Genomic DNA, 22,651 nt, shown 5'->3' with positions numbered 1-22,651 from the left:
TGGGATTACAAGTGTGAGCCACCATGCCTGGCTGAAGCTATTTTTTTTTTCAGCACTTTATATTACAAATTCCCTGACATCTGAAAATTTTTTTTTAACAGATTCACTGTTTATCTTATAAGACTACACTTATAAATGACACATCACTTTTATAACTCCTAAGATTCTCTTCTTGTCTTTGACTTTTGAAACTTTGCTTATATGTGTCTTGTCATAAATCTCTGTGTGTATCCTAGTTAATAAGTTTGTGGAGCATCTTCAGTTTTTACATCCTTTTTTTACTTTTGAAAATGTCTCAGTCATTATTGTTATATTTTTCACCTTCATGACTTTTGTTTTTTATATTTTTAATGTTTTCATTGATACTCTTATTTTTCTGATTTTATAAATTGTATGTGTTTCTATTTCACTCATTGAGCATTATTCAGGTTAAAATTTTAAAATTTGAATATCTTCATTATTTATAGTTGTTTTCTGAAAATTTTCAAATTTTTAAATTGGGCCATGTTGCCCTTTTTGCTTACATTGTAACATTGTTATTTGAACATTAACTAAAAGCTATTTGTCACAGTCTTTACAATGTTGCCTTGTCCTGACATAGTCTGAAACCAGTTGTCTTTGATAGAGATTATGGGAGCCTCCCATACATGTTGTAAGGATGTGTCTTGTCTAGAATTCTGTGTTTATTCTTCAGTTAAAAGAGTTCACTCGTTTCTTCTTATGGTCTCTAATCACTTGCTCTACCTGTTCCCTGTGTTTAGCACTGCTGTCTGCTCATGAAACATTTACCTTTGATCTCAGCAGACTCTCCACCATTTCTTTCAGCACCCTGTAGTATTGGAGACAGAAACTAGTTTTTTTTTTTTTTTTTTTTTTTTTTTTTTTTTTTTTTTTTTGGGACGGAGTCTGGCTCTGTCGCCCCGGCTGGAGTGCAGTGGCCGGATCTCAGCTCACTGCAAGCTCCGCCTCGCGGGTTTACGCCATTCTCCTGCCTCAGCCTCCCGAGTAGCTGAGACTACAGGCGCCCGCCACCTCGCCCGGCTAGTTTTTTGCATTTTGTAGTAGAGACGGGGTTTCACTGTGTTAGCCAGGATGGTCTCCATCTCCTGACCTCGTGATCCGCCCGTCTCGGCCTCCCAAAGTGCTAGGATCACAGGCTTGAGCCACCGCGCCCAGCCAGAAACTAGTTTTTGTAATAATTTCCAAAAGCCAGAAGAAGGACTATGTATGTCACTGTTTTTCCTCTATTAAGCCAGGTGTTGGCAGTTTACTCCTAAGGGCACAATGCTGTATTTGTGGGGAGGAAGAGCTGCAGTGGGTAAATGTAACATACTTTTTCTTCGTGTTTTATGTGGCTTTTGGCATTGTGCTTACCTGAGGCATTGCACACAGTTAACTCATTTATAGATTTCACACAAAGGTGTTTTCGTCAGTGTATTTTTGTTATGTGTGTCTGTAAAGAAATTATGTCCTGTGGTATTTACTGAGCATCTTACTGATGTACTTTGTATAATTTTATATATTAGATTTGTAATTTTATATATTAGATTTGTAAAGTATATTTATTTACTTACTTGTTTATTTATGTATTGAGACGGGGTCTCGCACCGTCACCTTGCCTGGAGTGCAGTGATGTGATCTCGGCTGATGGAAACCTCTACCTCCCGGGTTCAAGGGATTTTCCTGCCTCAGCCTCCCAAGTAGCTGGGATTATAGGCATGCACCATCATTCCCAGCACATTTTTTTTTTTTTGTATTTTTAATACAGATGGGGTTTCACCATGTTGGCCAGGCTGGTCTCGAACTCCTGACCTTGTTATTTGTCCACCTCGGCCTTGGAAACTTCTGGAATTACAGGCATGAGTCACCACGCTTGGCCTTTATAGTATATTTACACGAATCTAGTAAGTGGGATAATTTGTTATTTTTATTTCTTTCAGCTGTGTGTTCTCATTTCACCCAAGACCTTTAGACAGTGCAGGGCATAGAAGATTCATTCCACAAACTTATACAAAAAGGACATGAGAAATGTGGACATGAGAATTTAAAATTAAGAAAAACTTGTAGAAGTGTGAATGAGTGTAAGGTGCAGAAAGGTGGGTATAAAATGGAATTAGCCAATGTTTATTAACTACCCGGAGCAAAATAATTCAATGTAGTATATGTGTTGAAGTTTTTCATAAATTTTCAAATTCAAACAAACATAAGATAAACTGGAGAGAAAACCTTTAAATGTAAAGAATGTGGCAAATCATTTCACGTGCTCTGACACCTAATTCAACACAAAAGAATTCATACTGGAGAGAACTCCCACACATATTAGGAATGTGGCAAAGCCTTTAATCGGTCCTCAATTCTTACTAAACATAAGAGAATTCATGCCAGAGAGAAACCCTACAAGTGTGAGGAATGTGGTAAAGGCTTTACTCGGTCCTCACACCTTACTAAACACAAGAGAATTCATACTGGAGAGAAACCATACATATGTGAAGAATGTGGTAAAGCTTTTAACCAATCCTCAACCCTTAATTTACGTAAGAGAATTCATTCTGGACAAAAATGTTACAAATGTGAAGAATGTGGTAAAGCCTTTAAGTGGTCCTGATCCCTTAATGAACATAAGAGAATTCATGCTGGAGAGAAATCCTTCTCATGCGAAGAATGTGGCAATGTCTTTACTACATCCTCAGACTTTGCTAAACATAAGAGAATTCATACAGGAGAGAAACCCCACAAATGTGAAGAATGTGGCAAATCCTTTAATAGGTCCACAACCCTTATGACACATAAGAGAATCCATACTGGAGAGAAACCCTACACGTGGAGAATGTGGTAAAGCCTTTAATTGGTCCTCAACCCTTAATGTACACAAGAGAATTCACTCTGGAAAAAATCCCTACAAATGTGAAGATTGTGGCAAAGCCTTTAAAGTGTTTGCAAACCTGCATAATAATAAAAAAATTCATACTGGAGAGAAACCCTATGTATGTACACAATGTGGCAAAGCCTTTAAATAGTCCTCACACCTGAATAAACATAAGAAAATTCGCACTGTAGATAAACCCTACAAATGTAAAGAATGTGGGAGTACTTTTAAGCAGTATTCCAACCTTCCTCAACATAAGAGAACTCATACTGGAGGAAAATTTTAGAAATGTAAAGCATGTGGGAGCTTTTAAGTCTTCCTCAATCTTTTATAATCATAATTCATACTGGAGAGAAACTCTACATATGTGAAAAATTTGACAAAGCTTTTAACCACAACTCAATCTGTTCTAAACATAAGAGAAATGGTATTGGTGAGAAGCCATAAAAATATGAAAAGTGTAGAAAAGCCTTCAAATGCTTGTCACATCTTACTATTTATAATTCCTACAGAAGAAAACCCCTAGGAATATTAAAAGTGTTGGCAAAACTTTTAACCAATGCTCATATCTCTTAGCACATGATAGCATTTATGCTTGAGAAAAATTGTACAAATATGGAAAATGTAGATGCAGGGGCCTTTGAAAACAGTATGCTGAGAATAGATAGGGCTCAAGGACAGTATCTCCAATTGAACTTTTAATGAACTCCCGTAGGCGCCAAGAAGGCGGGCAGATAAGGAAGAGCATAGAAACAAAGAACTGAGTAGAAGGTTACATCTGGGAAAAGAAAGTTTGTTTTGCATTGCATTCTTTCTGCTGATGTGGGGTTTATGGAGTATAAATAAAGTGAGGCGGACGCTCTGAGCGCGGCCGTCATATTCTCTGTGTGTCTTTGTCTTTTGTGTGTTCTTTCATTCTCCACCACCCCCGGCACGGACCCCAACAAGTGGCGCAGTGAGCAGGGTCAGCACGGGTGAGTAGGGGAGAACAAGAAGGGGAACCCCCTAGGGGCGGGTAAGGCCCAGATATTGTTAAGGGGAACCTTCTTAAGCTTTCATTATGGGGAATTCCATCTCTCTGGTCTCAGAATATTTATGGCTGTTTCAAGGACTATTGCTGTCTATAGGAGTAGAAGTGAAAGAAAAAGACTTTGAAGTGATTGTTTGCCCATGTTGAACAACATTGTTACTGGTTTCAGTATCAGACTAAAGTGCAGCTGAATCACAGAGAATGGTTACAGGTAGTAAAAACTCTGCTTAGAGCTCTCCAGTTAGGGGATATTATGCCTCTAAAATTGTGGACCTTGTGTGACTCTATCACTCAGACATTAGAGTTACTTGAGACTGATTCAGAGTGTGGTAATGTAGCCACAGGAGGAAAGGTATCTGAGGATTTGGAAAAAAAAAAAAATCTGAAATGGAGCCCATTTGTGCCAGGATAACAGAGGATGGTGGGGGTAGCAAAAAGGGGAGAAGAGAAAAAGCCAGCTCTTCCTTCTTCTAAGGGAAATTCTGACATGCAGTGTATTATGGAAATGCTTCAACAAATATTACAGATACATTCTTCTAATTCACCTTTGTGAGCTTTCCCTGTTTCTTTTCCTTCTGCCCTGTTAAAAGAGGATTTTCCAGTGCCTCCAACCCCCCGGCTTCCTTATCTTTACCTTTGTTTGGCAAAGTTGAAGCCCTGTTCACATCAGACATACTTTAAATTTATACTAAACACCTGTTTAATATGTCAAAACCAGTGTATATGTATATCTTGTTGTTTGTTAAAATATTATGAGTATTTCAATAGTTAATAAATAAGCACATTAATATTAACTATTAATATTAATATAGTATTAATAACCCCAGCTAGGAAATTGTTATGTTATAGGGGTGCATAGGTTCCATCAATTTACACTCCAAACAGAAGTTGAGTATTCGAGCTGCTTAACACATTAACTACCTCTTGATATTTTTTGTGTTTTTAAATTTTAACCATTGTATTGTGTATGTAATGATTCTCAATTTGGTATTAATATACATATTTCCTAGTGAGTAATGATGTTGGACATATAGGTTTATTGTCATTTCCTTGTTCTGCTACTTTTGGTTGGGTTATTTGCCTTTTCTTATTAATATGTTGAGATTCTTTATATTTGGGGATATGAGTATTATTATATATTATATATACTTTTAATTAAAAAAAAATTTAAGGAGCTGGATCTGTTTCCAATTATTTGTGCTTCTTTTGCTCCTAATGCTCAGTTTTCAAATGGTGGCAATAATGTCCAATTTAATGCCTTACAAATTAAATTTTTAAAAAGAAATGAAAGCTGCCATTTCTAACTATGGACCTCAATCTCCTTTTATCCTTGGTCTTCTTGATATTTTTCATCAGAAAATTTGATAATTCCTATAGACTGGAAGACTTTGGGGAAGGCTTTTCTTGATCGTTCTCAGTGGTTACAATTGCACAGCTGGTAAATGAACAAGGCACATGTATAGGCTAGGAAAAATATTATGTGTGATCCCCCTGGACCCACTGAGGAACAACTCACAGGCACGGGCCAATATGCTACTCTTAATGCTCAGGCTGGTTTAGATGATGTTGCCCTTACTCAAATCAAGACTTTGTTTTTAAGGGCCTGAAATAAGGTAGAGATAACAGGAAAATGTTCCCTTTCCTCTGTGAAGATTTTACAGGGCACAAATGAACTATATCCAGATTTCGTAGCCCGTCTTCAGGATGCTGTCTTCAAAATTGTGGGTGCTGGCCTTGCTTCAAAAATTTTGTTACAAACATTGTCTTTTAAAAATGCTTATGCTGACTGTTAAAAATTGTTAAAATCATTAAAGGCCAATGGGGCCAATTTAGATAAATATATTAAAACTTGTGTTAGTGTTGGAGGGGCTATTTATAATGCTCAATTATTTGCTAGAGCTTTGTCTAAAGCCTTAAAAGGAAATAACAAACAAGGTGTTTGCTTTCAGTGTGGTAAACCTAGACATTTCAAAAAAGAATGTCATAAAAATTGAACACTTTTATCCCTCAAGGCAGAAAGCTGCCTTCAGAGGTGTACAAATATTGTGGTAAAGGTCGACATTGGACAAATAAATGTCGTTCCAAAACTGATAAAAGTGGAAATTTACTGTCTCCTCTCCTGGGAAACGGGAGCCAGGGCCCACAGGCTTGGGGCCCCAACAATTACAAGTCTACTACAATATTCAGTGAGCAATGGCCTACAACATTAAGGAATAAATTCAAGTCCTCCTTAAGGATCCCACACCTTACCCCAGTTTCTCAGCTTTATGTGGCAACTAAGCAGAGCGCCGCTGCTGACTTAGCTATTACTCAGCCTTATACTTTGTCTCCTAATAGAGGAGTATATAAATTAGTTATTAGGGTGTGTGGCCCTTTGCCAAAAGGACATGATATTACTAATAAAATTTTTATTTTGGTACAAGTTTCACAATTTATACACCTAGAGGCAGGGGAACGTATTCTCAGTAGAGAGGGTTTCGTAGCACAGAAAAAACTGTTTTTTGGGAAACTTTAGTTTCTAATCAAAAGCCCTTATGTTCATTGCACATTAATGGGATAGTTTTAAAAGAGTTAATTGATACGGGGGTGAATATGTCTATTATTTGTTTAAATTAGTGGCCTATACAATGGGAAAAAAGACAAGTTTCAGTTATACTCACTGGCTTGGGTGCTGCTTCTGTGATTTATCAAGACGTAGAACCTTTAACCTGTGTCGGTCCTAAAGGTCAACAAGGTCAAGTGTTTTTTTTTTTTTATTTTTATATTGTTCCTATCAATATTAATTTTTGGGAACAAGATCTTTCACAACAATTTGCTGCTTTTTTAAACATTCCTCATATTTCCTCAGCTGCCAAAAATATGATGTTCAAAATGGGCTACAATCCTTTAAACTCATAGCCACCACTCCTATTTAGGTGAAACAGTGACCATTATTTAAAGAAATACTTAGGACTCTAAAAGAGTAAGTCAAAAAACAAATGGCCAAGAGGAATATAAAGCCACGTATTTCTGCATGGAATTCCCGTCTTTGTCTTCTCTTAAAACTATAAATGTTTATATTAAACCTAGGGAAAGTTTACAGCCTGGTCTTCCTAATCCTGTCCTTATCCCACAAAGTTAAAACCAGAGAAAATCAGCAAGATGCTTTTGTATCATTACAAACTCAGCTTTCTTTCTACTCACTTAATATTGCCACAGAAAAAATTTAACTGGATTTTCTTATCAATATTTAGGTTATACCTTGGGGGCACAAAATATTCGACCCCAAAAAATTCAAATTCGACGTGATCATTTAAAAACATTAAATGATTTTCAAAAGCTTCTAGGAGACATTAATTGGATGCGTCCTGTTTTAGGAATACCAACATATCAGTTATAACATCTTTTTTCTATTCTAGAAGGAGACAGTCACTTGGACAACTCACGCCATTTAACTCCTTTGGCTTTACAGGAACTCCAGCTTGTTGAAGAGCAACTTCAAAAGGCCCTTCCTTTTGTTTATTTCATACTTTACCTTCTCCCACAGGAATGATTCATCAAACTAGTCGACCACTAAAATGGATCTTTTTGTCCAATAAAATATCTAAACGCTTGGCTACTTATATTGATCGTTTAGCTGAACTGATCATCAAAGGACGGCATCACTGTCGACAACTTTGGGGAGGAGATCCTTCCTTAATTATCTCTCAATTCACTCATAGTCAGATCACTTATCTTCTTGCAACTTCTGATTCTTGGCAAGAAGCTTCATCAATCTTGAGTTACAGTTTATCCTTATCCCTTGGTGCAATAGGGAGAGTTGTTTGCTATTCTCATGGTCTTACTTGATTTCCCTACTACTGGTTGTAACATTGTTAGTGATTCTCAATCCGCCGTTTATGTTACTTCTATTTCTCAGGCCACTTTACCTCTTTGTGCTACTTCTTCTCTTCAGAAATTCTTTTATTTGTTATCCTTTACTTTGAGCCAACGTCGAGCTCCTTTATTCATCACTCATCTTCGTTCTCATTCTCAACTTTCTGGACCATTAGTTCATGGTAATACTCAGATTGATTTGCTTTTAATCGGCCACCTACATGCTGCAGAACAAAAATATACTCTACATCACACTAATAGTTCTGGCCTTCAACGATGGTTTCATTTAACTCATAAACAAGCTCGTTCTCTTATTTGAGCTTGTCCTTCCTGTGCTCCTTTGAGCATTCCATCCTTCCATCCTGGGGTTAATCCACGAGATGTCCCTTCTTTTGGACGATTAAAATGTTCATCATACCATTGATACCTTTTCTCATTTCTGTTATTACTCATCTCTTAGTTTGTTTCGCCATCATGGGCATTCCTCTTATACTTAAAACTGATAATGCCCCTGCTTATGTCTCTCATAAATTACAAGTTTTCTTACAGCAATACAATATTCAACATATCACCGGTATCCCGGGCAACAGTCAAGGTCAAGCCATCATTGAGCGCGCAAATTTAACTTTAAAAACTTAACTATTAAAACTAAAAGGGGGAAATGAGCCCCCCAGAAACCAGATTTTGAAACCAGATTTTGAAGGTTCTTTTTACCTTAATTTTTTTGAATCAATGGAGACAATTGCAAGATTCCGCTGCCGTAACCCATCTTTCCTCACCTCCCTCGGTGATAGTCCCCGCTGACAGTTTAAAGGTTTGGTATCCTAATGAAGAAGGTAAGTATGTTCAAGGGCAAGTTCTAAAACAGGACGGGGCTATGCTCTTGTCCTTACAGGGAGTGGACCTGAGTGGTTTCCTACAAGATGATTGAAACCCTGTTGAAAAGAAAACTGGATTCAGCATGCATTTCTTCCTTTGTTGGATGTGCCTCGGCGGGGGACTTATTTCTCTTAGTGAGGCTTTGTATGAATATTGGACTTATATTCCCTTTCCGCCCTTGTATCAGGGAGTCACCTGGGGGGAGGCGGAAATTAAGGTTTTCACCAATGACACTACTTGGATGCCGTCCCCCTATATAGACAAGGACAATATAGAACGGGAAATGGGAATTATAAACAACACATATCAATTTAGAGTGGAAGGAGTTCCAATATGTATGGGAAATAGTTCTCATTGTCTCCGAAGATCGCATGAAGCCTGGGCTGTTCGTTATAATCATAGTCATGTGGCTGCTAATACTGTTATTATTGTAACTAGAAGTTTTTAATATAATCATACTGTATATAGTAATGAAACTATTCCTAGTTCTTTACTTTTTTGTCCTATTCTAGAGGTTTCTCCTAATATTGAGGTGCTGGAGTGACAACAATGTCGGGGAACTAAACCCCGGATTTTATTAGAATACAATGGGATGCAAATAACTGATTGAAGTGTGCACGGTGATTTTCAAACAAAATTTAGTCACATACCTTTGAAATGACACTGGGTAAATAAAAGTATTGCTGCTAACAGTAATGAAACCTTGGTATGGCGTGAAGGAGGCCTGAAGTACAGAGTTATTTTTGGAAGTTGTTAGCTGCAGGCGATGCCATTAGCACTTTTGTGGGGAATATGCCCCTTAATCTTTCTAACCCGAATAACTCCTTTCATATTCAGTTATATTGAAATACCTCCTGATATATTATTGCTTGTGTCCGTAAGCCCTACCTATTATTAGCAGGGAATTTGACATGGGATAATGATACAGGGATTGTTAATTGTACAGATACGTGTACATTTTTGTCTTGCCTCAATCATTCCTGGTGGCACAACTTTACTGAGGATATTTATATCCTCAGGGCTCGTAAGGAAATTTGGCTACCTGTTAACCTTACGCGACCGTGGGGGGCATCACCTCTTGAGACTTATATTTGGACTTCTCTCCAGCGAACCCTCCATGTCCTTGGACTTATAATTGCCTCGGTGATGAGCCTTGTCGCCATCGTCTCCACTGCGGCCATAGCAGGGCTCACTCTTCATCAAAGTATACAAAATGCTGAATTTGTGCAGCAATGGCACGAACAATCTCACCGGTTATGGCTTCAACAACGAAACATTGATTCTCAACTTGCTGAAAGATTGGACAACATGGAACAAGCCTTGACATGGCTTGGAGATCAGCTCACTGTCCTCAGTACTCAGATAACATTACAATGTGATTGGAACTCCACTCAATTTTGTGTAACGCCTGTGCTTTTTAACATCTCTCAAAATTGGACCGTAATCCAAAAATTATTAATAGGCCATAAAAATATTAGTTTGGACATCCAAGAGCTCACTCAGAACATTTCTGAAGCATTTCGACAACAATTACATGTGTTGTCTGGAACTGTAACCCTTCAGGAGCTGGGTCAGCGCCTTGCTGCCTTTAACCCATGGACCCAGATGAAGACATGGATTTCTACAATCTCTGGAAGTATATTGCTTTGGGCACTTGGATCGGGTCTACTTCTTTTGGTGATTCGATGCTCCCTCCATCGCCTCCAAAAACAAAAGAAAACACAAGAACAAATATGGGCTACCTTTTTGGGATTGAGGCAAAACAAAAAAAAAAGGGGGGAAATGCAGGGGCCTTTGAAAACAGTATGCTGAGAATAGATAGGGCTCAAGGACAGTATCTCCAATTGAACTTTTAATGAACTCCCGTAGGCGCCAAGAAGGCAGGCAGATAAGGAAGAGCATAGAAACAAAGAACTGAGTAGAAGGTTACATCTGGGAAAAGAAAGTTTGTTTTGCATTGCATTCTTTCTGCTGATGTGGGGTTTATGGAGTATAAATAAAGTGAGGCGGACGCTCTGAGCGCGGCCGCCATGTTCTCTGTGTGTCTTTGTCTTTTGTGTGTTCTTTCATTCTCCACCACCCCCGGCACGGACCCCAACAGTAGAAGAGCCACTAATGCCTACTCACGTGTTACTAAATATCAGAGAGTCTGTACTTAATAAAAGCATTATAAACGTAATGTTTGTTGAAAGACCTATTAGAAAATACAGGTCTTAAAAGTGAAGAAGAGTATTCTGAAGACGGACAATACAAATAGTAAGATGGTTGTTGTACCTATATTTGCATCATGGGTCTTATTGTGCATATTTCGTACTAGAAGAAAACCCTGAAGCACTTGCCCAAAATTTCTTCAACATTGGAGAATTTATATTGGAAAGAAATTTTACAAATATAATAAATTTGGAAAAGCATTTGTTCAAAAACTGTAGCTTAAAAAATACCAGAGGGTTTATACTAGAAGATGTTTTGTAGATGCGTTAAATATGAAAAGATATTCAGTCTAAAATTAAGACTAAATGTCAGAATATTTACAGTAGAAAGAAGAAGGCATTAACACTTGAAACATTACAGTAAATCAGAGTGTTAAGTATAAAAAAATTCCAAAGCCGAAACTGTTAGATAATTTATTTGTATATAAGTTGAAAAGGAGTAGATTTTTGAAGTTACTCCATTGAAATTATACTTTTTTACTTGAAAAAGTTATAGATTTTTTGAAAAGCAAATTCAACTCTAAAATTTATTCATACTGATTCAACTTATTGTTTATATGAAAGCGTGTGATGAGTTGTTGCATCAAAGGTATGAGTGATTCTTTTTAGGTGGGCATCATTCATGAAGTTTTCCATGAATGAGTAGGGACATTGAAAGATGCATGAGATGATGTTTGCATCTTTGTGGTTGACTTATATCATTGCATGATTCGTGAGGTACATGTTCAAACTAATATTCTTCTGCATTATAGTGAGAGAAAATCTGAATTTTAGTAATAAATTGTTTTACCAATTGTACATTTAGGTAATAAAATACAGTAAATTTTAAAATTATCTTTTAAGATTGTGTGTGAACTTAATTTTTTAATTCAACAAAATTGCTAATGTGTTGAAATTACTGTGTCTGGAGTGAAGTGTTATTATGCCACAACTTTCACCTATCCCACCTTACTCAAGGGTATAGGTAAAAAATGGTAACAGTATACTTTTAGTAACATAGTTTAATGATATTTCTAGCAATCTCTTTTTCCAGTGGCTTTAAACAGCAAATAAATTGAAGAATATTGTTCTCATGTTAAATTTTTATTATTTTTCTTATTTAAATTTATTTTTAAAAATTTATGTGGGTACATGGTATGTGTATATATTCATGGCATATATGGGTTACTTTGATACAGGCATACAACATGTAATCACATCAGTGTAAATGAGTTATTCATCACCTCAAGCATTTATCCTTTGTATTACAAACAATCCAATTATACACTTTATTTTTAAATGTACAATTAAATTATTTTTTATTACAAGTAATTTTATGGTTGTATTCAGTATTATATCAGAATATAATGTAGACATTTCTGTGTCCTGAATACATATTTTTTTAAATGTTCCATATTTTTCTTTGGACATGTGGCTTCTCTTCTGGCAAACACATACAGACTTTTAGTTTTGATTTACATGGAGATAAATATATAAATGTATTGCTCTAAGATAAACCTTAGGTATAAAAAATTATAGAACAAGCAATTGTGTTTGGAAATTTGTACCTATTTTCCAAAGAAAATAGCAACGTTGGGACAAAAAATATTCTTTTAATAATATGTATAACTGATTAGAAACATAAAAACCTAAAATATTCTGGAAACAAATCTATACTATCTTCTTTGTATTTAATTAATTACTGTAAAATCTAATGGATCATTGTTGAGAATCTCCTTGTGCAAATTACCTGTTTTGTCTGGTACTCATGCTAGTGATACAATTCACTTGTTTCTCATAGTTTTTTGTTTTAACTTCATTAAGTATTTATTGTGTGAGCTGGTCAGAAATTGTAAGAATGATTTTTATAAAATTTAGTAGAGCACACAAAATAAATTTAAGATGTTCACAATGTGTGTATTAAGTAATATTTAGTTAGAACATTTTGTTTAATTGGGGAACCATATATAAGCTGTTTAGTTATTGTTCCTTTCACTTTTTATAATTGACATAATTGAGTTTATTGGGCCAATTCAAGTAAGTACTGGGAACACTTTATAAGTTATGAGGATGTTTTGATACATAATTGCAGTGAACAAACATAAGAAAGTGAAGGGTGTGTAATAGATGCTCCATAATTAGGTACAAATATTTTTCTGGAGTTTATTTGTAGGTCCAAGTAAGAGATGGAAAATATCTGTGGTGAAGAAATGGTATTTATTCTGCATGTTAAGAGGACAGGCTGTAAAAGTGACTCATTCTGAATTTAAATAAGATTTCGGTGTTTATATTCTAATTATCTTCAGTTTTTTTTTTTTTTTTTTTTTTTTTTTTTTTTTTTTGATGTCTTTATGTGTTCATCCTCAGCTGTGTGTACCTCACAGCCCTTCTCCTGGTTTGTGTTATGGCTACAGTTTTTTCACTCTTCTCTTCATGCCATGTAATTTCACATGGATTTTCTAGGTTCTCATGAAAAGTTTGGATTGTTTTTAATGTGGTAAATTATTGTTTTTAAGTGGGGTGTTTGTATAGTTTATCAATGCAACATTTATATTACTTAAGAGTCATTTACTGTTCACATGTAAAAGGATTCAGTCAGTCAGCATTGTTTTTCTCTGTAAAAGAAAAATTTTATGAGATTCTAAACAAAGTGTGTTAAATGAAACATAAGCTAGAATAGGTAAATCATTAATATGGGTGGATTGCATATTATAACTACCATATGAAGAAACTCATCCAAATTTTGAAATCTCTTAGAAGAAAATATGTCTTAGAAATAAATTTCTAGGCCGGGCAAAGTGGCTCACGCCTGTAATCCCAGCACTTTGGGAGGCTGAGACAGATGGATCACCTGAGGTCAGGAGTTCAAGACCAGCCTGACTAACATGGAGAAACCCCGTTTCTACTAAAAATACAAAAATTAGCCAGTTGCGATGGCAGGTGCCTGTAATCCCAGCTACTTGGAAGGCTGAGGCCGGAGAATTGCTTGAACCTGGGAGGTGGAGGTTGCAGTGAACTGAGATGGCAACACTGCACTCCAGCCTGGGTGACAGACTGAGACTCAATCTCAAAAGAAAGAAATTTATTGGCGACTTAGTGATATGTGAAATATTTTACATTAATTTTCTATGACATAGCAAAACTTATTTTGTTATGCAGAATAGTCTATATTCTATATTTATTGTAAAGTATATACTGTACATGGTGACTGTAGTCACCATGTTGTACAATAAATTTTCTGAACTTCTCCTAGTCAACTGTACTTATGTATTATTTTACGGACATCTCTCCAAATGCCTCTTTTTTTCTAAATAACCAAGCATCCAGTAACCAGCATTTGCTGTCTGGCTTATTTCACTTAGCATAATGTCCTCCAAATTTATCCATATTGTTTCAAATGACAAGATTTTTTCTCTTTTATTGCTGAATAGTATTTCATTGTAACACATTTTTAAAAATTTAAATAAGTAATCATTTATTGCTTGAAAAACTCATGTAATGAAAATACATATGCGGTTAATGTAATTCAGCGTGTAAAATTTTATTAATCATAGCTAATTTGTACCAAACACTAACCAAAACTCTATGTGTGTTAAGGAAGGTAAATTCTCAGTGGTGGAATTGTAGGTTATTTTAATTTGCTTTATTGAATAGTTTTTTACTTCCTAATTTTTGGCATTGTGTCTTTTAATTAAAATAAAACATCATATATGTTTTAACCTTGCCTTTATTTGTATATACATGTTAAAAGAAGTAAGAAAGAAAGAACAAAAGAAAGGGAGAAAAAAGAAACAAAAAGTAAGAATTTAAAAAATGAAAGACAGGAAGAAAGGAAGCAGAGAAAAAAATAAAATTTTAAAAGTGCTATAAATTAGAGCCAAGAAAGCATCTGGATAGTGTAATCACTGTTTTGCTATACAAGGCCCAAGCCAGCAGGGCCTCCTGGGAAAGACAGAGATACTGGAGACTGCAAATCATTCCTAAACATTTTCCATTTTTATCGCTTTTCATTCATTGTGTAAGTTACTACACTTTTTTTGTCAGCTGAAACTAATTCCAGTTGTCTAACAATATTTCACTTTATTATAATCCAGATTCAAAGAATAAAAATGAAAGTGTTTTCTAGGCTGGTTGTTTCTTTGTAAATTAGGCAGAATGATCAGTCTAGACAAGAATCATTTATTAGCATTCTGAACAGGGATCCTGGCCAAGAGAAGGAATTCTCCAGAAAGGAACCAGGGATCTCAGTATGAGAAAAATTCTTGGTCGGTTGCAGTGACAATCACAAGCAATTTCACTCTGACCAGATGAGACTCTGGCTGGCAGTGTGGAAAAAGAGCCCAACTTTGGGGGAATCAAACCAGGACCTTCCAGATATTCATTCATTTACCAAGAAAGCATTACTGATGTAAAATTATGTGCATCACCCTGTGTTTAGGGCAATGAAAGTTAAATAAAAACGCATAATGCATATCCACCCTTCTGGAAACACATTGGGTGCCTCTGAAGGCCTGCATTTGCTGTTGCCATTCTGGGGAATGTGATGATATTATTGTGGTTTTAGTAGCATTTCCTAACGAGTAATAACATTGAAACATTTTACATGCCACTTAGAATTTGTCTATTCAAACGCTTTATTTGCGTTGCATTGGTAAATTATTGTATTATTATTAAATCATAAGAATTCTCTTAATATATTTATTCCTAGACCCAAATCAGTTTTAAAACTTAAAATATGTTTTGCCATTAGGTAGTTTGTCTTTTGTATTCATTATGCTTCTGTTCAAAAAGCAAATGTTTTTCTCTTTCATGAAGTAATATTCTTTATTTTTCTCTCGTTTTGAGACAGGGTCTCTGCACCCAGTCTGGAGTGCAGTGGCACAATTGTGGCTCACTGCAGCCTCAATCTCCTCTCCTGAGGAGCTGGGACTACAGGCCTGTGCCCCAATGCCCAGCTTTATTTATTTTTTTTCCTTAATTTTTCACAGACATGAAGTCTCACTATGTTGCCCAGGCTGGTCTCGAACTCCTGGGATCAGGTAATTCTCCCACCTCAGCCTCTCTAAGAGCTAGGATTACAGGCATAAGCCATTGATCCTGGCCTAAGTTTTTCTTATTCTGGATTTTGCTTTTGTGTAATTTTGTGTAATATCTAAGATATTTTTTCCTAACCCAACATTATAAAAATTTACTCTAATTTTTGTCCAGTGAATATGATACTTTTAACTTTTATAATTAAGAGATAATCAATTTTTAATATTTTCTTTTGTGTGGTTTGAGTTAGGGGTTCAGCTTTACTTGTTTGTGTGTTGACAACTGATTTCTCAGCATCATTTGTTGAAGAAACTTCTGCTATTAAAATTTCTTGGCATCTTTGACAAAATCAATTTTACCACAAATTAATGTATTTATTAATATACCATCAATTATATTCCTTTAATCCATAAAAATCTATTTTTTTCACTGTATTTCCAACTCTTAAGTCCAGGAGTACATGTGCAGGATGTGTGGGTTTGTTACATGGGTAAACGTGTGCCATGGTGGTTGGCTGCACAGATCATCCAGTCACCCAGGTATTAAGCCCAGCATGTGCTAGCTGTTCTTCCTAATCCTCTACCTCCTCTCAGGTTCCATACTCAGGCCCCAGTGTGTGTTGTTCCCCCTGTGTGTACATGTGTTCTCTTTACTTAGTTCCCACCTATAAGTGAGAATATGCAGTATTTGGTTTTTGGTTCCTGCGTTAATTTGCTAAAAATAATGGCCTCTAGATCTATCCATGTCACTGCAAAGGACATGATCTCGTTCCTTTTTATGGATGCATAGAATTTCATGGTGTTTATATATCACATTTTCTTTATCTGGCCTGTCATTGATGGGCATTTAGATTCATCCCATGTCTTTGCTATTATGAATAGTGCTGCAATGAGCATACGCGTGTATGTGCCTTTATAATGAAACAATTTATAATCCTTTAGGTATATACCCAGTTATGGGATTTCTGGGTCAAATGGTATTTCTTCCTCTAGGTCTCTGAGGAATCGTCACACTGTCTTCCACAATGGTTGAACTAATTTACACTCTCACCCATGGTGTAAGAGCATTCCTTTTTTTCCACAACCTTACCTGCATCTGTTGTTTTGTGACTTTTTTGTTATAGCCATTCTGACTCGTGTGAGATGATATCTCATTTTAGTTTTGATTTGAATTTATATTTATTTATTTTTGAGACAGAGACTTACTCTGTTGCCAAGGCTGGAGTGCAGTGGCATGATATTGGTTTACTGCAACCTCCACCGCCCAGGTTTAAGTGATTCTTCTGCCTTAGCCTTCTGAGTAGCTGGGATTACAACCACCACCACCATGCCTGGCTAATTTTTTGTATTTTTAGTACAAATGGGGTTTCACCATGTTGGCCATGCTGGTGTTGAACTCTTCACCTCAAGTGATCCACCCACCTCAGCCTCCCAAAGTGCTGAGATTACAGGTGTGAGCCACTGCATTTGGCCTGCATTTTTCTAATGATCAGTGATGTTGAGCTTTTTTTCATATGTTGTTTTGCCACATGTATGTCTTCTTTTGAGAAGTGTCTGTTAATATCCTTTGCCCACTTTTAAGGGGGAATGTTTGTTTTCTTGTAAATTTGTTCAAAGTTTTTATAGGTGCTGGATATTAGACCTTTGTCAGATGTATAGATTGCAATTTTTTTCATTTTGTAGGTTATCTGTTTACTCTGTTGACAGTTTCTTTTTCTGTGCAGAAGCTCTTTAGTTTAATTAGATCCCATTTTTAAATTTTTTTCTTTTTTTTTTTTTTTTTTTTTTTTTTTTTTTTTGAGACGGAGTCTCGCTCTGTCGCCCAGGCTGGAGTGCCGTGGCCGGATCTCAGCTCACTGCAAGCTCCGCCTCCCAGGTTCACGCCATTCTCCTGCCTCAGCCTCGCGAGTAGCTGGGAATACAGGCGCCCGCCACCTCGCCTGGCTAGTTTTTTGTATTTTTTAGTGGAGACGGGTTTTCACCGTGTTAGCCAGGATGGTCTCGATCTCCTGACCTCGTGATCCACCCGTCTCGACCTCCCAAAGTGCTGGGATTACAGGCTTGAGCCACTGCGCCCGGCCTAAATTTTTTTCTTGAAATGGCTTTTTGCATCTTTGTCATGAAATCTTTGCCCATGCCTATGTCCTGAATGATATTGCCTTGGTTTTCTTTTAGGGTTTTTATAGTTTTTGGTTTTACATTTAAGTCTTAAAACCATTTTGAGTTGATTTTTGTATATGGTGTAAGAAAGGGATCCAGTTTCAATTTTCTGCATATGGCTAGCCAGTTCTCCCAACACCATTTATTAAATAGGACATTCTTTTCCCATTGCTTGTTTTTGTCAGGTTTGTTGAAGACCAGGTGGCTGTAGATGTACAGACTTATTTATAGGTTTTCTATTCTGTTCCATTGGTCTATCTATCTGTTCTTGTACCAGTACCAGACTGTTTTGGTTACTGTAGCCCTGTAGTATCGTTTCAAGTCAGGTAGCGTGATGCCTCCAGCTTTATTCTTTTTGCTTAGAATTGCCTTGGCTATTTGGACTATTTTTTGGTTCCATATGAATTTTAAAATAGTTTCTTTCTAGTTCTGTGAAGAATGTCAATGGTAGTTTAATGGGAATAGCATTGAATCTCTAAATTTCTTTGGGTAGTATGGCCATTTTCATGATATTGATTCTTCCTATGTATGGGCATGAAATGTATTTCCATTTGTTTGTGTCAAGTCTGATTTATTTGAGCCATGGCTTTTAGTTCTTGAAGAGATCCTTCACTTCCCTTGTTAGCGGTATTCCTAGGTATTGTATTCCTTTTGTGGCAATTATGAATGGGAGTTCATTCTTGATTTGGATCTCAACTGGCTTGTTTTTGGTACATAGGAATGTTAGAGTTTTTTTTTTTTTCGTTGATTTTGTATCCTGAGACACTGCTGAAGTTGCTTGTCAGCATAAGAAGCTTTTGGGCTGAGACAGTGGGGTTTTCTAGATATAGGATCATGTCGTCTGCAGAAAACATAGTTTAATTTCCTCTCTTTTTATGTGAATACACTTTATTTCCTTCTCTTGCCTGATTGTTGTGGCCACAATTTCCAATATTGTGTTGAATAAAAGTGGTGAGAGTGGGCATCCTTGTCTTGTGCTGATTTTCAAGGCAAATGCTTCTACCTTTTGCCCATTCAGTATAATATTGGCTGTGGGTTTGTCATAGGTGCCTCTTATTATTTTGAGGTATGTTCCTTCAATACCTAGTTTATTGACAGTGTTTAACATGAAGGGATGTTGAATTTTATCAAAGGCCACTTCTGCATCTATTGAGAAATATCATGTGGTTTTTGTCCTTAGTTGTGTTTATGTGATGAACCACATATATCGATTTCTGTATGTTCAGCCAACCAGGGATGAAACCTACTTGGTGGTGGTGGATAAGCTTTTCTATGGGCTGCTGGGTTCAGTTTGCCAGTATTTTGTTGAGGATTTTTGCATCGATGTTTATCAAGAATATTGGCCTAAAGTTTTCTTTTTTTGTTGTTGTATCTCTGTCAGGTTTTGGTATCAGAATAATGCTGGCCTCATAGAATGCCTTAGGGAAGAGTCCATCATTTTCACTTTTTGGGGGGTAGTTTCAGTAAGAATGGTACCAGCTCTTCTTTGTACCTCTGGTGGAATTCAGCTTTGAATCTGTCAGATCCTGGGCTTTTTTTGGGTCAGTAGGTTTTCTATTACTGTCTCAAATTCAGAACTCATAATTGGCCTATTTAGGGGTTCAGTTTCTTCCTAGTTCAGTCTTGGGAGGGTTATATGTCCAAGAATGTATTTATTTATTCTAGATTTTCTAGTTTATGTATGTAGAAGTGTTTATCATATTCTCTGTTTGTTATCTGTATTTCTGTGGAGTCAGTGGTAATATCTCTTTTCTTATTTCTGATTGTGTTTATTTGAATCGTTCCTCTTCTTTATTAGTCTAGCTAGAAGTCTATTTTATTAATTTTTTCAAAAAATAGCTCCTGAATTTGTTGATATTTTGAAGGGGTTCTTTTGTGTCTCTATTACCTTCTGTTCAGCTCTTATCTTGGTTATTTTTTGTCTTATGCTAGCTTTGGGGTTTATTTGCTCTTGTTTCTCTAGTTCTTTTAGTTGTAATGTTAGGTTGATAACTTGAGATCTTTTTAGCTTTTTAATGTGGACATTTAGTGCTACACGTTTTTCTCTTAACACTGCTTTAGCTGCACGTCAGAGATTCTGGTACATTGTCTCTTTGTGCTCATTAGTTTAAAAGAACTTCTTGATGTTTGCCTTAATTTCATTATTTACCCCGAATCCTTAAGGAGCAGGTTGTTCAAGTTCCATGTAGTTGCATGGTTTTGAGTGAATTTCTTACTCTTGAGTTCTAATTTGCTTGCACTGTGGTTTGAGACACTGTTATGATTTCAGTTCTTTTGCACTTGTTGAGGCATGTTTTACTTCTGATTATGTGGTCAATTTTAGAGTAAGTTGTATGTGGTGATGAGAACAATGCATATTCTGTTATTTTGGGGTGGAGAGTTCTGTAAGTATCTATCAGTTTCACTTAATTTAGGGCTGGGTTCACATCCTGAAATCTTTGTTAATTTTCTATCTTGAAGTCTAATATTATCAGTGAGTTGTTAAAGTACCCCACTACTATTATGTGGGAGTCTAAGTCTCTTTGAAGGTTGCTAAGAACTTGCTTTATGAATCAGGGTGCTCCTGTGTTGGGTACGTATATATTTAGGATAGTTCACTCTTTGTTGAATTGAAACCTTTACGCTTATTTAATGCCTTTCTTTGTGTTTTTGATCTTTGTTGGTTTAAAGTCTGTTTTATCAGAAACTAGGATTGCAACCTCTGCTTTTTTCTGTTATCTATTTGCTTGGTAAATTTTCATCTATCCTTTTATTTTGAGCCTATGTGTGTCTTTGCATGTGAGATGGGTCTTTTGAAGACAACATACCAATGGTTCTTGGTACTTTATCCAGCTTACCATGCCGTGTCTTTTAACCAGGGCACTTATCCCGTTCATATTTAAGGTTAGTATTGTTGTGTGTGGTTTTGATCCTGTCATCATGATGCTAGCTGGTTATTTTGTAGACTTCTTTATGTGGTTGCTTCATAGTGTCACTGGTCTGTATACTTCAGTATGTTTTTGTAGTGGCTGGTAATGGTAACTTTCCATATTTAGTGCTTCCTTCAGGAGGTCTTGTCAGGCAAGTCTGCTGGTAATAAATTCCCTCAGTATTTGCTTGTCTGAAAAAAAAAAAAAAAAAAATCTTATTTCTCCTTCACTTATGAAGCTTAGTTTGGCCAGATATGAAATTCTGGGTTGGAATTTCTTTTCTTTTAGAATGTTGAATATTGGCCCCCAATCTCTTCTGGCTTGTAGGGTTTCCACTGAGAGGTCTGCTGTTAGTCTGATGGGCTTCTGTTTGTAGGTGACCTGACCATTCTCTCTGGCTGCCCTTAACATTTTTTCTTTCATTTTGACCTTGGAGAATCTGATGATTATATGACTTGGGAGTGGTCTTTTCATGGAGTGTCTTACTAGGGTTCTCTGCATTTCCCGAATTTGAATGTTGGCCTGTCTAGCTAGGTTGAGGAAGTTCTCCCGGATGATATCCTGAAATATGTTCATACATCTCAGAGGTTTTGTTCATTCCTTTTCATTTTTTTCTCTATTCATGTCTGCCTGTCTTATTTGAGAAAGACAGTCTTCAAGCTCTGTGATGTTTTTCCTCCACTTGGTCTATTCTGCTATTAATACTTGTGATTATATTGTGAATGTCTTGCAGTGTGTTTTTTCAACTTTATTGGGTCATTTATGTTTCTATGTATACTGGCCATTTTGGCTGTCAGTTCCTGCATTGTTTTAACATGATTCTTAGCTTACTTGCATTTGATTACAATATGCCCCTTTAGCTCAGCAAAGCTCATTTGTATTCACATTCTGAAGCCTACGTCTATCATTTCAGCCATTTCAGCCTCAGCCCAGTTCTGAACCCTTGTTGGAGAGGTGTTGCAGTCATTTGGAGAACAGGGTGCACCCTTACTTTTTGAGTTTTCATCATGTTTGTGCCACTTCTTATCTTTGTGGGCTTATCTATTTTCAATCTTTCAGGTTGCTGACCTTTGGATGGGGTTATTGTGGGGAGTTTTTGTTGTTGTTTGTCTGTTTTTCTTTTAATCATTTGGTTGCTCTTTTGTAGGGCTACTGTTGTTTGCTGGGAGTCCACTCCAGACTTGGTTTTTTGTTTGTTTGTTTTTTTGTTATTCTGTTTCTTTGAGACAGAGTCTCGCTCTGTAGCCCAAGCTGGAGTGCAGTGGTGCAATCTCAGCTCACTGCAACCTCCACCTCCAGGGTTCAAGCGATTCTTCTTCCTCAGCCTCCTGAGTGGCTGGGACTACAGGTGCACATCACCATGCTCAGCTAATTTTTGTATTTTTAGTAGAGACAGGATTTCACCATATTGGCCAGGCTGGTCTCAAACTCCTGACCTCGTGATCCACCCACCTCAGCCTCTCAAAGCGCTGGGATCACTGGCGTGAGCCACGTGAGCCACCAGGCCCAGCAGTCACCTTGGTTTTTTAAGTACCTGGAAGTATCACCAGGTAAGGCTGCAATACAGCAAGGATGGCAGCCTGAACATTCCTCTGGGGTCTCCATCCCAGGGGTTACTGACCTGTTGACTGCCTGAACACAACTGTAGGAGGTGGCTGGAGACCACAGTTTGGAGGTCTCACCCAATGAGGAGAAAGGGGATGAGCAACCAATTAAAGAAGGAGTCTGGC

At 36.8% G+C, this 22,651-nt stretch overlaps 1 protein-coding gene across 1 annotated transcript; it reads left to right on the top strand.

Moving 5' to 3' along the window:
* The first annotated feature begins 1,180 nt into the window (after positions 1-1,180).
* LOC126955173 (zinc finger protein 781) lies at positions 1,181-4,777 on the top strand. The gene is given in 2 exon segments (XM_050791469.1): positions 1,181-2,815; positions 2,817-4,777. Coding segments are annotated over 2 exon segments (651 nt in total). The 5' UTR covers positions 1,181-2,378; the 3' UTR covers positions 3,031-4,777.
* Positions 4,778-22,651: the final 17,874 nt, after the last annotated feature.

The sequence above is a fragment of the Macaca thibetana genome, chromosome 5, assembly GCF_024542745.1.
Source record: "Macaca thibetana thibetana isolate TM-01 chromosome 5, ASM2454274v1, whole genome shotgun sequence".
Classification (NCBI taxonomy): domain Eukaryota; kingdom Metazoa; phylum Chordata; class Mammalia; order Primates; family Cercopithecidae; genus Macaca; species Macaca thibetana.
This window is presented reverse-complemented; position numbering and strand designations above follow the sequence as displayed.